At 37.9% G+C, this 17,848-nt stretch overlaps 2 protein-coding genes across 3 annotated transcripts in view; both read right to left on the bottom strand.

Moving 5' to 3' along the window:
- The window catches only part of Clec9a (C-type lectin domain containing 9A), a 21,205-nt gene extending 12,377 nt beyond the window's left edge, over nucleotides 1-8,828 (bottom strand). For both annotated transcript variants that reach the window (XM_021165469.2, XM_021165472.2), the window contains exons 1-2: nucleotides 5,808-8,828; nucleotides 4,501-4,581 (exon numbers count right to left, since the gene is read on the bottom strand). In XM_021165469.2, the coding sequence (XP_021021128.1) occupies nucleotides 4,501-4,581; nucleotides 5,808-5,898 (172 nt within the window). In that variant the 5' untranslated portion in view covers nucleotides 5,899-8,828. The remainder of the gene's footprint in view (nucleotides 1-4,500; nucleotides 4,582-5,807) is intronic.
- An 892-nt stretch (nucleotides 8,829-9,720) lies between these two features.
- Clec1b (C-type lectin domain family 1 member B) lies at nucleotides 9,721-17,848 on the bottom strand. Its single transcript, XM_021165459.1, has 6 exons — nucleotides 17,474-17,848; nucleotides 14,986-15,081; nucleotides 13,524-13,649; nucleotides 13,224-13,375; nucleotides 11,425-11,531; nucleotides 9,721-9,947 (listed from the first exon to the last, which is right to left on the bottom strand). Exons 1-6 carry the CDS (start codon nucleotides 17,535-17,537, stop codon nucleotides 9,803-9,805), a joined length of 690 nt encoding a protein of 229 aa, XP_021021118.1. The 5' UTR covers nucleotides 17,538-17,848; the 3' UTR covers nucleotides 9,721-9,802.

Genomic DNA, 17,848 nt, shown 5'->3' with positions numbered 1-17,848 from the left:
ATTTTACACATTTGAAAGCTATTCTCAGTATCTCTAAGTTACCCTCCATGTATGCCATTGTACACAGTGCTTCAAGGTTATCTACCTTTACAACATCTCTCTCTCTCTCTCTCTCTCTCTCTCTCTCTCTCTCTCTCTCTCTCCTTGAGATCAAAATTCTCTTCACAGACGTAAACAGGTTGGATGTATTTTCTTGTCTGGGAAATGTGTAATCATAGCCTTTGTAAACACCACGCTCTCCATTGGCTTTCTAGTATTTGCCTTTGTTCCCTTGTGCCAGAGTCAGGCTGAGTAGTGCATCTGAAATTCACACAAGGCATGATGCAAGCTCGTTAACGGTGTAGCTTGTAACTGTGGGTCTGAATATTTGGGGATCAGAATGTGACTAAGTTGTCAGCATTGTTTATTGATAGCAGGCTGGATGGTTTGCTCTTTGTTTTAATGAGACCCCGAGAGATGATTTCTGCTGAGGCAGGTTGCCTAGTGTCAGCAAAATTTTGTCTTTATGATCAGCAAAACATAAAACACCTCCAAGAAAGACTCTGGGGCTTAATATCACAGTATCCTGTGCAAACATCAGTGATTCCTGAACCAACAGAAAACTGTGCCATGGTGGAAACAGGCAGGGAAAGGTACCTGCCTTATCCATCCAGATCCCTGCTCCCTCTCCTTTTCCCCTATTAACTTGAGACAGCATCTCATGTACCTCAGGCTGGACTCAAACTCAGCACAGAGTCAAGAACGACCTTACACTCCTGGTCCTCCCACTTCCTACTCCCATTTCTGGGAAAGCAGGTCTAGGTCATGACTACTCCTGGCTCCATCCAGGATCCTTCTGATGTGAGGCTTTAATGGCAGTATCCTTACTTCAGTGCTGTTAATTGCATTCTTAGTGTGTAGTAAACTAAACTCTTTAAATTTCAATACACTAACATGCTGAGGCCTGGGGTTTAGGTCCTATGAGTCTCTGTTAGCAATCAGCACTGTGTCTAGAAATATTTGTTGACATATCACCTGCTTCAAAGATTGATTTTGGTAAAGCTGTAAGCTACTGTGTAAATTTCATTGGACATTGGCTTGATTTATGGTGATTTATTTACATAGCTGAAAAATGTTTATCTTTTCTTAGGACACCGTCTTTTTAATTTTAGGTTGCATGTTCACATAAAAGACTAGAAAGGATTTATGTTGTGGTGTAGGAGTTAGGATGGAATAAACAAGGGAGTTGTTAGCAACAATATTAGTGTAGGTCTAGTATTAGCCAGTACTATCAATTTAAAAATTAGAAGTAAGTATTATTATGCTTAGATTCCTTGCAATTTCAGTTTTGCATGTGGAACTATAATCTCATGTCTATAGTGGTGCATTTACACTTAGACTTATTTGGAATTATTGCCATTGTACCTCTAAGGAATTATGTCAATGTTTTCCCAGATGTTTATGTAGTGTTCTGTTGTCATATAATGAGTAACTTCCACTCACACTCTCTTAGTTGCCACTTAAAAGTGACACAGCAAAATTAACTCACAGTGAACTTCTAATGAACTGACAAAGGGAAGGGCATGGAGGGACAGAATGGATTCCATCTAAGCAGTCAGGAAGAAGGAGAGAGTGCTAACACTGGACAGCTCTCTCCTTCTCTGTCCATGCTTCATCCTGGGTGATGTAGCTTCCACATAAAGAGCTCCGACACAGTTAATCCTCTTCAGAAACACTTCACTGGTCTCAGTCTAGCTAAGTGGACACGATTAAACATCACAGCACATAGCCTAGTCTTCTTTCTATAACTGTCTTTTACTTGTGTTTCTGTATTTTGATATATTTTTTTCACATTTAAAAAAATATGTATTTCTTCTACTTTATCTTCTAGTTCACTGGATTTTTGTTGGTGGTGGTTTTCATTGCTAGATACAAAACCCAGAACTCTGTGCTCACCAGGCAAGAGCTGTACACTGAGCTAAAGCCCCATGCTTTCACCTGTTTCTCAGCTAGGTTGATATATTAAAATCTTCAGTGTGGGGAGGCCAAGTGACTGCTGTTGCAGGTTGTTAAAACATACACACAAGAATAGCTGCCACACATCTCTACGATTTGAATGGGAGAACCAGATGCATCTTCACGCATACGTTCACGTAGTAAGCATCTTTACAATTGAGACAATGGCTGTATCCACCACGGAAGCTTCCTGTTTTTGATTTTTAACTAGAATTTGATTCTGAGGCAGTTGAAGTTTCATATGTGGCTATAAGAAATAATAAATTCCATCATCTCTTAGCCCAATTTCCACCACATGGAACCATCTTTAAAACTGGAGTTCAGTGTCACAACTAGGATATCAACATTGGTGACGCTATAGCATGGCACTTCTCCATCACCGTGTAGATCCAACAGACTACTCTTTTATGAATGTGATCCATTCCCCTCCTGCCTTTACAGGCACTAGTTCAGTGGTTTTGTCATTACAATGATATTATAGAAATATGATATTATAATTTAAGGTCTTTTTCTCCTCTCAGGATGATCTCCTGGAGATTTACTTGGATAGCTAGATAAATTAATAAACTAATTGTGTTTTTATTATTGAAAATATTTCTTTGACTGTAATTACCACCGTTGTTTAACCATTCATTCACCAAAGGATACCTTGGTTGCTTTGTTGTTTAGGTATCACAAATCAAGGTGCTATATACAGGTATGTTCTGGTTTTAGTGAACAAAAGCTTCTATTTTTCTGAGGTGAGTGTTTGGGGGTTCAATTGTTGGGTGGTAAAAGGGTCAGGTTTTAATAAAAATCACTGCCCTGTTCTTCCAGGGACTGCATCACTGTCAGTCCTACCAGGAATGACTTTACATCCCTACCTGGGATTCAGCTTCACAGACCCATCAAACATGTCATGTCACTGGTTTTGACTATCAGCTCTTTGGTGCATGTATTATGCCTCACTAGGGTTTTAGATGGTTTTGTCCCAATAGCTAAAGATCTTAAACCTTGTTTTCCATCCTTGCCTGGCACTTCCTTATATTGTTTGGAGAAATGTGTTGTCATGTCATTTTTCCATCTGACAACAGAATGGCTTGGTTGCTTGTTGAGTTCTTAGAGAGTTTTATCAACTTTAGGTTCAAGTATATCATTGTATATGTGGTTTGCAAGGACTTCCTTCTCCTGTCTTGTATGTTCAGCCACTTTTATGTTAAAGTAGGTGTGTCTCATCAGCTTTTACTTTTATTAATTACTTGTTAAATCTTAGATCTAAGAACTCTGTATATACTTGGAGAATGAATTTCTTCCCTTTTTTGTTGTTGTTTCTACTTTGATTTGGACATTACCTAGAGTTAGTAGTGAAGAACTAATATCCTTTACTTTATAATATTAATAACCTGGTAGAGATAGCAATTGAAATGTAATAATCTTTTTAGAAACCTGAGATATCCTTTTCATATTCTGATGAACTTTACTAGATGAGCTCTATTTCAAGTCATATCTGCTTTGCTATTATACTCTGGGTGGCATGGGGTGCATCAGATGGTAATGGACAGAGAACATGGCATGGGGTGCATCAGGTGGTAATAGACAGAGAACTTGTCATGGGGTGCATCAGATGGTAATGGACAGAGAACATGGCATGGGATTCATTAGATGGTAATGGACAGAGAACATGGCATTAAGTGCATCATATGGTAATAGACATGAGAATGGGAGACTTGTGCTTGGAGTTTTACTCTAGATAAGAAGCAAACATTTGACCTTTATTGGTGTTTGAATTGTAATTAATTTTCAACAAGTTAGGAGTAATGACTGAAAAATGTTGTCTCCTTGGAAATTGGAACCAAATACTTCTAAATCTCCCAAACAAAATTACTGGGTATATTATGCTACACACTGTAGCTAAAGGATGAGTTGGAAAAATGAAAATATATGGAAAGGGCACAAAGAAAACTGATCTCTGTGGAAATATTTTTATACTATAATGTTTTCAAATTAATTCTTAATTGGCATATGGTGTTAAAGAAAACCCAGAAACACAAGAGGACGATGGAAAGAGACAAGTCTGCACACACTTTGGAAACGGCTACTCAAGCTTTGCTGGCTAACATCTACCTTGTACTTGTTAAAATCCTGTGTCCACATGTGCAGTGTGCCTGTACATATATGAATATAATTTGTAGATTCTCTTTCAAAAACTATAAATAGTTTACAATCTATAAATAGATTGTTAACCTTCTGCTTGCATGGGAAACACCGCATAAATGCATCACTCTACAGTGATACAGTGGTTCTAGAAAAATTAATTGCATTAATTTTTTACCAGACTCTTTTATCTTGCCATGTGAACTCCCTCTTAATATAAGTCTAACTGACTGTATACCACTTATGTGTGCTTAAATAGATCTGAATTTACTTATTCATACATTTATACATGTGAACTTTTAAAATAATAATACAACGATTCATAACCCATGTTGTTAACAGGTAACACTGAAGATATGCTTTTGTACTTACACTTGATGCCCAAGAAAATGGATGTTGCTAACAAGCCCACACAGACCACACAGGAAATCATCGTCACAACACACCATGCTCCTAAATGTGAAATCAGGCAATGACATGAGTTAGAGAAAGTATTTTCAAGGTGTAGATGATGTCAGGATGAGTGGAAGGATTGGGCCTTCTTACTGAAGAAATACAAAGATTGGAAACTCTAAGAAAACATTTGCTTAAATTCTCTCAGATGAACCTTATAGCATGGGCTATATCTGACTGGGAAAATACCAAATACAACGGACTTAATAACACCTCTCTTCAATCCTAATGTACACTATTGTGATTTTAAAAATCAATTCCATCTGTCTGTCTGTCTGTCTACCTATCTAGTATTTTTCAATAATCTCATTCATACCAACCAGAAAACCTTCTATTCTTAACATGAAGACTCTCTTACCTGTTTTCAGCATCTCTTGAACATGATTCATTGAAGTATTTTTAATTTTAATGAGTACTTTAGAAAATGAACAAACATTTCCAGCTAATTATACAATTTTTTCCAGGAAGAAAAGTGAGTTATTTGGCTTATTACATTATTCATACTAATAAAAAATTGTCCTTACATATTTGAATAGGCCTGATAATATCTTGCCTGAGATGACTCTGGGCATCCCTGAAACCTTGAAATGGTGTTTTATATGACAAAAGATATCCTGAAGTTAATACTATATTAGAGATCTGATATAGGAAAGTTAGCTTCGCTTAGTTAATTTGTAACACGTCGAGACTAAAGACTAATCCATGAAACTACTTGGGAAAATATAATAAAATGCTTTTTAAGCCCACCTAATTATTTATTGTATGAGGTTATATATGACACCTAGTTGATGAATTAAAGAAGTGACAATAAAAATACACAAAAACATATATTTGAAAATCTTTTTGCACTGTAGAGTTGTAAAAATAAAAGGTAGCATAAGATGTAGAAACAATTATCAAATACTAAAAACATATCTGCATCAGCATGAAGACATTTTTTCCCTAGTTTTCAACATTTCTTACTATTTTTCAGCTAATTTGCTGCCTGTTTTAAGTAAAAGCTAAAATAATTTAAGTGGTATGATTTCTTTTACTTTTTGCAAATTGAGAGAATACATCTCATTTCCTGATCTGAGTGCCCTTCACTTACTCCTCCATGCTGATGACTGTGTCAGGCACACTAGAATATGCTAAAGAGGTTATCTCAGATTAGGATAAACACTTGGTTTTATCACAGTAAACAGAAAAAAATTATAGTTTTCAACTAAGCATTCTAAATTTATTACCTGAACATTTGCTAGGGGATGGGCACTTCTGAGAGGCCTCTGAGGTAGGAATGTCCCACTGAAGAGAGGTATATATTTCTTCCTCATGCATGCTGAAGGTGCTTGAAGTGGTGAAGCAGTCTACATAGGAGCCTGGCACAAAGAACTTCGGTTGTAGTTAGGAGTAGGTTGATACAAGAAATGGAACTGGCTACTTTTTCACAGTGGTAAAATGCAACAGGGATTAAGGATGTTCATCATCCAGAAAGTGGAACTTTTGAAGCTTATACTGAAACATAACTCAATAATGAAGAAATGAGAATTATTGAGTTCAAAATAGCTACTACCAAATTAAACTGTTGCTCTGATTTCCACATGGTTTCAGATGCTGGAGATAAGGTGCACAGTATGAACTTCTATTTGGTATAAACTATGAAGCACAAAGATGATGCAGCGAATAAAGATAAAGGCCATTAAATCTAGACAAATCAACTTGTACATAGCTTTTGGATTTCCAAACAAGAAAGCTTAGGAGAGATTTCATCCCTAAATTTATTTCCAATCAGTCTGTTGATTAGGGTAATACTGACTGTTAATATAAGTAAACTTCAAAATACCAGTCGACACTGGCAACATTTAGATCTCCCTCATAGTTTGTACCCAGAGATACTAGTTCTCCCAAAAGGTGCCTGGGTTTCTTTCATCTTCTGGAATATTGGAGTCATGATGGGAAAGGGAAAGAGAAGGTGAAGAATCCACACTTGCTTCTTGAAAGCCATAATCTGGGAGTGTTGGGAATCATAGCCATCTCTATCCATTGCATTTCCATATTGGACTTGAAGGTTGGGTTTTCCTGGCAGCATTATCCAGAGGTAACTTTGCTCTTGCAGGAGGAATCAATTATTTAATGGGTAGATGACCAGTTTATTCACATCCTGTGACTACAGCATTTGTACTGAGAAATCTGACCTCTTAGACACCGTTCATTTCTAGGCTACTTGTCCTTATTTCCAAAGGTCATTTCTCAATTATGTATACTCCATACAACTTGCAAAACTGCATGTTCTTTTATTTTTTAGAGTCTCACTGGATCAACTGTTCTTCATCACAAATGGCACATTCAAGAGGTGATATAAGGGAACTTACTAATAGGACTACAGTTTTGGAAAAGGCTAATAGGAAAGAAAGAAGGCAATCAATGTTGACATATGTACTACAAGGCTGCTGTCACCCTATGGCCTAAAGCAGTAAGGAGAATGTTCACTGGGACTTCGTGGTCTGCCTCACTACAGCGAAGGGCTGGGATACAGATCATCAAGCTTTATCAATCTAAGACACACAAGGGATCTGAATTACACTTCTGACCATTCCCCATGTGTCTCAGAGGCTCAGTTTGCCCGGAAAATGTATTCATTTGTGTTTAGCTTCCTGAGACATAAGGAGTAGCTGGTGGGGTCATTAGAGACAAATGAAAATGGACCAGCACATTCTGCCAACATTTCCTGTGGTGTTCCTGGCCTGAAAACAGAGTGACTGAACTCCAGATAACCCTCTGCATATTCTAAGCTCTACCAGGTGGAGAAAAGAGGAAGAAGCCACACCACCAAATAATACTGTAACTAATCTCAGGAGCCAGACTTCACCAGCTACTACTCATTTTCCAGTTTCTCTTCTCATTTTAGCAGCACTGAAATCAAAGCTTGAATAGTGTTTTCCCAGGACAATCCACTCTCAGGGAAATTTCTGCAAGAGAGCCATTGGTTTCTCCCAACAAAAAAAAAAAACCCATGTGCTACATGTAGTGTTCTGTTCTTGTTTGTTTTAAATATTTACTGTTTATTATTCATTGGGTTCTTAAAAACTATTTTAAAGCCAGATCAAGGTATTGCTTCCTTACTACAGTTCTGTGAAGCAGGAGGGTAAGTTGGCTCTAACTCAGGCACAGAGAAGTCCATTTAGCTGATTTCATGCTGAGTGTTTGAAATGGAGTGCTCTGATCATAGAATCTGGGTTGTTTTTGTTTCACTATATGCTTCAGGCACGAAAGAGTATAAGGGAAAAAAGAGACGTTGTAGGTACAGTTTGATTTTTTAGGTACAGATTGGTCTCACCTTCTGTATATGTTTAGCTGGGCATTAAATATGTTCCCTCTAAAGCTGTGTGTTGTAGTAATATATAAATATGCTGAAGAGAGGAAAAACATTAACGTTCAGACATAGGGTTGATGTTTGGATAGTTTCTGAATTATTAGCCCCCAGTTGTTTTGTGCAAATAGATAGTTTCATACCAGAAGTTCAGCCTTGAATCCCCATCTCCAAAGGGGGTGGGGGAGCCAAGACTTCTCATCTCACAAGGCCAATATCTTGTTATTTAAAATAAAAATGCCAAATAAATTTTGTTGTTTTCCTGTAACCCAGAAATCTATTCCCTTAAGAACAGTCCAAAATAAACTGAAGAGCAGATTTGTCATGCACAGAGCTATAAAACTAACATTTTTTAGTATCATGCGGTTGATGCTCTCACCAATATTTTATATTATTACTTCAAAGATCATCATAATTCTCTTCTGGATAGAGTAATCGGCTCACTGTATATGCAAGGAAATGGTGTTAGAGACTAAACCATTTGCTCCAAACCACATAGGGATTAAGTGCTAAATCAATGTTTATTGAAAAGTCTTAAGGGTGGACTACTTACAACAGGGTCACGGGGAGTGTGTATTAAAAACACAGATTTCCGTATCTCCTCAGCCTTCTGAGTTCCATCTATATTCCTGCTTGAACATGTTTAGTTTCCACAAAGTCCTCAGCTGAGATAAACTATGTTCATGACCCTGTTTTCTCACTAGTTAAACAAAGGAAGTTGTGGGGAATGACTCTGGTAGAAAGTGTGACTTTTGCCTCTTATCCTGTTAGAGGTGCCTCCCCACAGGCCCTATAAATAACTTCTGGGTTATTCAGCAAACACCAAACATAGAACCATCACAAAAAGAACCAGATTAAAAAAAGTCTGCTTCTTCTTCTTCTATCTTATATACCTATTACATAAGATAGACAATATCATCCCATTTTATTTTATTTTAGTATTTCATATAATTATAAAAATATATTTCATATATTTTCATATATATTCATATAATTCATATATATTTAGTATTTTCATATTCATAAATATATGAATACATACACTTTGGTTTATCCTCAGCCCCAAACCATCCTATTTTAAGTGTGAGAAAATGGAAATTAAGCAAAATATAAAACTGTTCTTATTAGCCAGGCACATGTCTTTAATCCCAGCATTTGGAATACAGAAGAAAGTACCTTGTCAATATAGTGAGTTTGGGGACAGATAGGGCTCCTCTCTCAAAAATAAATAGATAGGTAGATAGATAGATAGATAGATAGATAGATAGATAGATAGATAGATAGATAGATGATAGATAGATAGATAGATAGATAGATAGATAGATAGANGATAGATAGATAGATGATAGATAGATAGATAGATAGATGATAGATAGATAGATAGATGATAGATAGATAGATAGATAGATAGATAGATAGATAGATAGATAGATGATAGATAGATAGATGATAGATAGATAGAATTGCTTAATGGTTGCTTTTCAGTTAAGAGGTCATAACATTTAAACTATTTTACAGATTCCAATCTATGTTATTTCTGCTATCCCATGGTGTCTTTCTTAACTTAGATATTTTGCACAGTGTTAACTCACTTGGGCCCGAATTTAATTTTTGTTTGATGTGTGTATATTTGAAGACGCAATGGATTACAACAAGCTAAGAAAATGAGAAATGGATGATAAAAAGAAAGTTATTGAAAAGCTAGAGATCTACTGACATGCTGTTTTTTTAATATACAGAGAAAGGATCAGACCTGTGCTATAAGGATGATATAAAAAAAAAATAAGCAGTTTTATGAATGCGGAGTTCTTTTGTCCAGATCTTTTATTGCATGATCAAGCACTTATCTGACATCCTGTCCATCCTTCTGCATTAAAGCAGTTGGTCCACTCTTGTCATGCCAGCATTTCTCTCACATATTAAGTAATGCCTCTCTTTACAGGAAGCTGGATGGATTTTTCCATTGTGAAGATAAGCACAATTCATGTTTTCTTCTGTATTCCCAGAAAGATTAATCCTACAAATAAAAAAGGCAGATTGCATGATTTTTAGAAATACAAATAGACAAGGAAGCAAAGGACATGCATGTTTTGTTGATAAAACTAGAGGCTTGAGATAAGGAAACAGCATTCTCGCCTTTAAGAAACTGTCTGCTTCTGAGTACACAGTAGGACACGTAAAAAGCCTAGTAACAATTTAATACAGTGTTTAAGTCAAGGAGCAAGTCATGCTAAATTCCTGGGGGTCCAGAGGAGAAGACACATCATAATCTCACATGCCAGCCAAATAATTATCTACAATTCACCTTGCGCCAGTGTTGGAAGAAGAGTGGGTTTAAAACAGGCAATGGAAGCCTGGTGGTGGTGGCGGCAGCGCACGCCTTTAATCCCAGCACTTGGGAGGCAGAGACAGGCAGATTTCTGAGTTTGAGGCCAGCCTGGTCTACAGAGTGAGTTCCAGGACAGCCAGGACTATACAGAGAGACCCTGTCTCGAAAAACAAAAATAAATAAATAAATAAATAAATAAATAAATAAATAAATAATAGGCAATGGGAGAAGAGGCCCTTGACCCTGAAAAGGCTGGATGCCCCAGTGTAGGGAAATGCTAAGGCGGGGAAGTAGGAGTGGGTGGGTTGGTGAGCAGGGGGAGGGGGCATAGGATAGGGGGTTTTGAAGGGGAAACCAGGAAAGGGGATAACATTTGAAATGTAAATAAAGAAAATATCTAATGAAAATAAAATAATATAAGCAGAGAGGAAATGCAAGTTCTTAGAGAGCCAGCAGCTAGGAACTATAAGGTGGCTAAATACTACAGAGCTGAGATGTAACAGCACCGGGTAATAGGCTTACACTAGACTATTGCATGATAATGGTCCAAGAGTTTGCCTCTATTCTCTGAACCACTGTTTACAATGACTGACAAGGAAATATGCTAAATATACTTGGCAGACACCTATAGATGCCAACTAGTTAGCAAATAATTGAGGTCTGTTCTGTTTTTTAAAGCCCAAATTCCAGGGAGGAGAAAGTGGTAAGATGTTCACAGATAAACAGAAAGTAGTAAGAACTGCGAAGAAATAAAAACAGTGAAGAGAAAACAGAGCAGGTGTGTGCTGAAAGAGGCCTAAGGGATAAACTCATTATCAAAGCACAAAAGAATCAGATCAAGTTTCACACACACACACACACACACACACACACACACACATACACACAGAGAGAGAGAGGGGGGAGGGGAGAGAGAGAGAGAGAGAGAGAGAGAGAGATTGAAATGAATAGGGGCAATATAAAAATGAATCACTATGTGCATAAGAGGAGGACAGGGAGGAGAGAGTAAAACTGCCCATCAGTGCTCTCTGGTTAGGAGTAGGGTACACATGACTAGCATCTACAACTCACGGTAGAGTAGAGGCAGGCAACTTATGTTCAACAAGAAAGATCTGGGAGTCAAAGTTTTGAATAATGCCTTCAAGCTGAGTTTCCAGATACTTACCCATTCTTGCGAAGAACTGAGCTATCCTCCCACATCCAGTCTTTCTTAGAGTTCTGGCGTGATAATCCAATCCAACGGACTGAAGTAATCCTTTCTGCAATGTAGTCCTGTTGCAACCATAAATCCATGACATGTTAAGTCCCCCCACAGCACTGTGTGATAGTAGAATTTCACAATTTCACAATAAAGCCTTTCACACACAACTAGAATTATGCATCTGGGTTGGTATAGTGGATTGTGTCTCATGTCTACGATTTTGCTAATTTGAGTGGTTTTGAGGTATTCAAAAGTATGGGGAGGACATGAGAAATTATATTAAGCAGGTAAACTGCTAGTCTTCCTAGGGTATTTATAATGTATGTTTATATTCCCTAACTATTGAAGATTTGAGTCCCAGGGAGACTTATAAATGTGATTCAAGTGGGGGGAAACACATCACCTACAGACAGCAAGAATTATGTTGTCGATGAGCTTTGCAGTCCCTGAAATTAAGTTCTTGGATTGTATTGATTTACTTATACATGCAAATGTTAATTTGTTTTAGTTGGATGGATAAAAAGAACTATGGGTGTCTTTCTCAGTGAAATTAGTAAATAGCATGCATCTACCATTCCCAATTTATATGTTTCTATGCTTTCAACTTTTAGATAGATTCTCACTGTGAAGCCCAGGCTGGCCTCAAACATGTGACCCTAACCTCAGCTATAACTACATAAACACACCTCCACATCTGGCATGATTTACTTTTTTCTGCCTAGTTATAATTTACTATTTGTTTGTTTGTTTGTTTGTTTGTTTAAGTTAGGGAATTCCAGTTTTCTAGAGTACATATATTCAGGTCCTGGAGTGGTCCTGGTATATATAGGTTGATTATTAGATGAATGGACAATCAATCTCTTAGAAAGAAAAGCAAAGGAAAGTCATGTGTTCATTATGCCTTTATGCATCCCAGAATAGCAGGTAAGAATCCACTCTTGGAAAGCTGCAGCAGCAGCAACAACAACAACAACAATAACAATTGGTTTGTGCTAGTAGACAGACATGTGACACTCAGAATAGCATGCCACTGGAGGTTCTGTGTGAATCTCACTTCCCTAATGTGTGAGCCACTCACCACCTTTCCACTAGTCCATCAACTGCTGATCATTTCTTTAAAACATATCTACACAGACGTATATGTATGTACACTGCTCAAGATGCCTCTCTCTGAGACTTGATGGAAAAATCCAACTGATATTAAACTTTAATGTCTTCTCAAAAAGTTATTGCTTCTTAACTTTAATCTCTTCTAAAAAAATGATATTACTTCTTTGCTATATTACAGATTTTCAAGTGGTGTAGTCTGGAGTAATGAGATGGCAGGGCATGCTTCATTTCTCCAGTTGCTCTCTATTATGGAGTTGATGTGCTAGGGCACTCCCCTGTTTTGACTGAGTCAATTTATTTAGTTAATTTAATTTTTAAACTTCTCTGTAAGCCTGGGCTTACAGCATGGGGCAGAAAGTCATGCAAACTGGAATAAGTGTGCTGGGAACATCTCTGGCAGACTCATCCAGTGTCTGATCCAGTGTCCACTTTCACTATTAGGGCGGTCCACAACAATCCAATCTTACTGAAACACTTTAGCGATGTTCTGTAATAGGACTGAATTGAATATTTAAGCTCTGTAGTTTTTACGTTTCCTAAACTTCTCAGAGGAGCACACAGTGCAAACCATTAAGAAACATATGAAAAGGAAAGGCAGCATTTCAATGTTTCCCCTCAGCATTCCAAAATGCTTGACATGGGACCCTCCTTACCAGGGTGCTCTGGCTGGCAGTCTTCACAAGCGTTGCATTCTGCTCTGTGCAATACTGCTTGCTCTCTTCCCATGTTAGGTTACGCCTGAAGAACCCGTAGCAACTATCTCCATGGTATCTCCACTTCGTGGCGCAGGGGCTGCACTTGTGCTCTGAAGGTGAGACCGAGTATGGGGCTGACAAAACCAAGCCAAAGCTTTTCCCACCCACCCGCAGCATTCCTGCTTGGGTGGACTTCTCTCCAGTTACCATGACAGATGTGCATTGCGTGGAGAAATGAGGTTTCTAAGCCAGACTTACCAAAAGTGCTCTTTGTCTTAATTTCTGATTGTCTAATCAACTCTTGGCAGAATTTCTTGGCCAATTGTTGCAGAGTGGCTGAGAGATTTTCCTTCTCTGCCAGTAGATACTTTTGCTGTGTGACCGCTAGATGTAGAAATGAGATAAATTACATCTGGGTCTCAAGGTCAGAAAGATGATGGCAGGATTCTTGAGTAATAGTAAAGTATAACTTTCATTTATATAAACCTGCCAGTAGCTAAAGAGTTCACCAGGTACCCAAAGTCAATGAACACTGAAAAGCGAAATATAAAGGACTGCATAAAAGAGCGTGTGAATCAACTGTGAGGGAGTCCCAAGATAAAAACACGTGACTACGGCAGCTGTTCTGATATTTCCTGGACAGGTTTCTAAGCGAGCTTTATAGAGATGAGAAACCTTGGGTTTTGTATTCTGTTCTATATATAATATTGAATTAATCCTTCTAAAAATGTACGTTCAGATGGCTGTTCTAACCGTATAGAAAAGCGGTTCTTAACCTATAGGTCATGACCTGTTGGGACAAACAACCCTTTTACATGGGCTATACTGCATATCAGACATTTACAGTATCATTCATAACAGTAGCAAAATTAGAGTTCGGATGTAGCAATGAGCATAATTTTATTATGAGGGTTACCATAACATGAGGAACTGTGTTAAAGGATCCCACACTAGGAAGGCTGAGAACCACCTGTATAGAAATTCAGGGAAATACATAGACTTTTCGGTCTGGTTAATTTTGCTACATTGTTTCTTATTTTCAAGATCTTTATGAAACATTTTAAATTAAGAATAATAATATATTGACTAATACATGAAAAAAGAATGCATATTATATTTTATGGTGTTTAAAATGCTTTTGTATCCATGTAAACAATATAAGGAATAAAGGATTCTAAAATATATTAAAAGCAGGAAAATAAACAAATTAGCAGCACAAATTATGACATGACCTTATAAAGTCTTATTATTAGATCGTCATGAACAGAAAACCGACTTGTCAGTAAATAAAATGGGATGGAGTAGCTTTTCTGTATAGAGACTAGAATAAGCAAGATTTCACATAGGAAGACACAGGTTTTATTTTTGAAGCTGGAAAAGTTCTAGATTGCTCAGGCCTCAGATTAAGCAAGGCAGGGAGGCAGAAAGAAAGATAGCTTGGATTCACAGTGAGGAGGATCTTAAATGCCAGAAACACATTCTGAAAGTAATTTTAACTATGGAAAAAATTAAAAGTGATTTGAATCAGAGGGGGAGGGGGTCTCAACCCTTCTGAGTTTTCTTCCTTTTGATGAGGTTATATCTGCAACAGTATTCAGGATAATCAGAGTAGGTGACAAACAGAGGAGCAAAGACAGTTAGGAAGCTTAGTATAATACGCCAGGAACTCGTGGCTGTTGCTTTCCTCAGGTCAAAACCCTGGCAAGGAGCCAGTACTTACACATGATCCCCAGAGCCACGAGTCCAACAACCAGCCCCATGGATGAGATCAGCAGAACTAAAGCCGCCACACGCCACCAAGAAGAGGCAGGTTCCGCTGTGGGAGCACAGAAAAGATGCAAACAGAAGACTGTCAGGCTACCCTGGGATTCTCAGGATTGTCTAAGTCTAGCATAAACAGAATTGTAAGCTATGTGTGAGAAAGCTTGGGACATGGAGGCAGAAAAATCAAGAGTTCAAAGCCAGCCTTGGCAACGTAGCAAAATCAGTACCAGTCTAGGCTATATGAGATCCTGTATCAAAACTCAATAAAACTTTGGCTATTAAGATGGCTTAGCAGGTAAAGTACTAACTACATAAGCCTGACAACCGGGGTTTGAGTCCTGGAATACAGGGTAGAAGGAAAGAACCTACCCTGATCTTACCTGCATTCCATTAGTGACCATCCTCAATAAGAATGGCTTCATTTATACCACCCATCCATTGCCACTCTCTATGGCTTATTGTCTGTCCATTCTAAAATATAACTGGTTACCAAGGCCACATGTATCTGGTTTTTTGTTTTGTTGTTGGTTTTGTTTTTTTGGTTTGGGGGTTTTTTGTTTTGTTTTGTTTTTTATTTTTGCATCCCTGTGCCAATTAGTAGCTTTGGCATCTATGCATGAGTAAACTGAGGCAGGAAGCTGCTGACAGGGATCAGTCCAGATAGTGATAGAGACTTCTATATAAGGCATCCAGTGATTAGAGAAATTCCTCAGCAGACTTCTCTCTGAGGGAACAGAGAGAAGGGGTTGGCTCTCCCTACGGACAGCAAAAAACTGTAAACTCTTTTAATCCCTGGGGCCAGAGAGAAAGAAAGGAAAAGAAAGAAAAAGCATACATACATGTACATATACATGCACACTGAGAGGATGAAATTAAAAACAGACTTCAGTAACTTCATACATGCAAAGACAGACAGACAGACAGACATTCTAGTTTTCTTCTAGAAAATGACTATGAAAAAACATATGTTCTCCTGTACCTTTACAAGAAACAACATTACGTATCTAATTATAGGCAGAGAAAACAAATTGTTCCCAAGAACCCATGTACATTTGTAACCAAGCAACTTGTTATAGATTAACAAAGTGTGAGCAAGCAAGGTAGTTTCTCTCACTAGCAGGCAGCAGTTTGCAGTTACAAAAATAAGATTAATTATTTTATTGTTTATCTTTACAAGTAATCTTATAAGAATCTTAAAAGAATCACAAATTAAACTTTTATATAAAAAGTCAGTCATATCTACTTTAAACCCTTTACTACTTTAAGAAGGTAGAATACATACCTACTTAATAAAATCATCTTAGGAAGCTGAGGGCAAAAATGGGTGTAAGAAATCAATTATTACCAGTAAGACTCACGCCAGCCAGTGCTACCATTGTTCTTGTTCCCTGACCTTAAAAAGCCCTTAGCTTAGCTAATGAAAGTGTGCCTTTCTGAACATCAAATTGTCCCCTTAGGTTTCTTACATCAGAAGCAGTAGCAAAAACATCTTAACCTAACTAACAATTTTATTTTTCCAAATGTTTTCTAAGGATGGTGGTCATTGCTGACAATCTACATCTCTTAAGTTCTTTTCTAGGATGGTGATTGAATCATTAATCTGCTGGAGCAGAAATACCTGAAAGAGATCAAGCATATTTTGTAAGAGCCAGAGATACTGTCCAGTGAGGGGCTGGACTCCTTAGAGTTTTCATAGTGATGTGAAGGGCAGCAAGCAGAGCAGAACTCCATAACAGCATGAAGTCCTCAGGACATGGAGTCCTCTCTGGGTCATACCCATTGAGGCTGTGCTAACTGCTGGACCACATTCCAAGACTTCTAAAGCCATTTGTCATTCCTCTTACATGGCCCTCAGCACCCCTGTTCTCCTCCACAATTACTTTCATAGGCAACTGGTGGAGAACTGGGTCTTCTGGTGTTCAGAAATTTGATGTTGTTTTTAAAAGGACAAAAAAAATTATTTTTACGTTACATAAATGTTAACTTATGAAATGTTTACATATTGAACAACACTATGACCCAAAGACTTTACATCATTTTAAACAGAAAAGAAAGGAAAGACTTCAGATTATAAAACACTTCCCTCTAGAACATTAGAAAAAAAAACTCTCTTGTTTTCTAATTAAGTCATGCAACAAATGTATTCCTTTAAAATGTGAAGACATTTGAGTTTTCAAACTGTCCTTTACTTTGTTCTACCAGCTTCTAAGCACCCCCAGTATTGCATTCTAATAGCCTTAGTACAATGTTCCTTCTTCTGTGTTTTCTGCCTGTGTTCCAACTATGTCTGCAGCAGCTTCTGTAGGCCCCACTTGCATGCTTCAGAAAAAGAATATCATTCAGCAAAACACAAATAAGTTTAAGCACCCTGTCATTGGGAGAGAGACAGAGAGTAGGAATGACCTATTTCACTAATGCCCAAATTGCTAAATGACCCTTCTTACCTGAGCTGAGAGCTTGTTTCCGGGGCTTGATGTTTAAAGTGATATACCCATCTTCATCCTGCATGGCTCCCCTTGAACAGCAAAGAGCTCAGTGACTCTGCAGAACTCACCCAATGTCCACCCTTAGAGTTTCAGTGCCTGCCAGTGTGGGATCCTTCTCTCCCGGTGGTGTGGGGCCATATGCACCAGGACACTTGGGTTTTGTTTTGCTTTGTCTTGTTTTCCAGGAAGCCCTTTCTTGGATGTTCAGAGATACGTGGACTTGAACCTAAAAACAAAAATAATAATAACTTGTGGTGAAAGAGTAGATGCGGGGCTCGCTTCCTGCTCTCTTATCTTCAGCTCTGAGTGAAGGGATGTTCCGTCCTGAGGGAG

The sequence above is a fragment of the Mus caroli genome, chromosome 6, assembly GCF_900094665.2.
Source record: "Mus caroli chromosome 6, CAROLI_EIJ_v1.1, whole genome shotgun sequence".
Classification (NCBI taxonomy): domain Eukaryota; kingdom Metazoa; phylum Chordata; class Mammalia; order Rodentia; family Muridae; genus Mus; species Mus caroli.
This window is presented reverse-complemented; position numbering and strand designations above follow the sequence as displayed.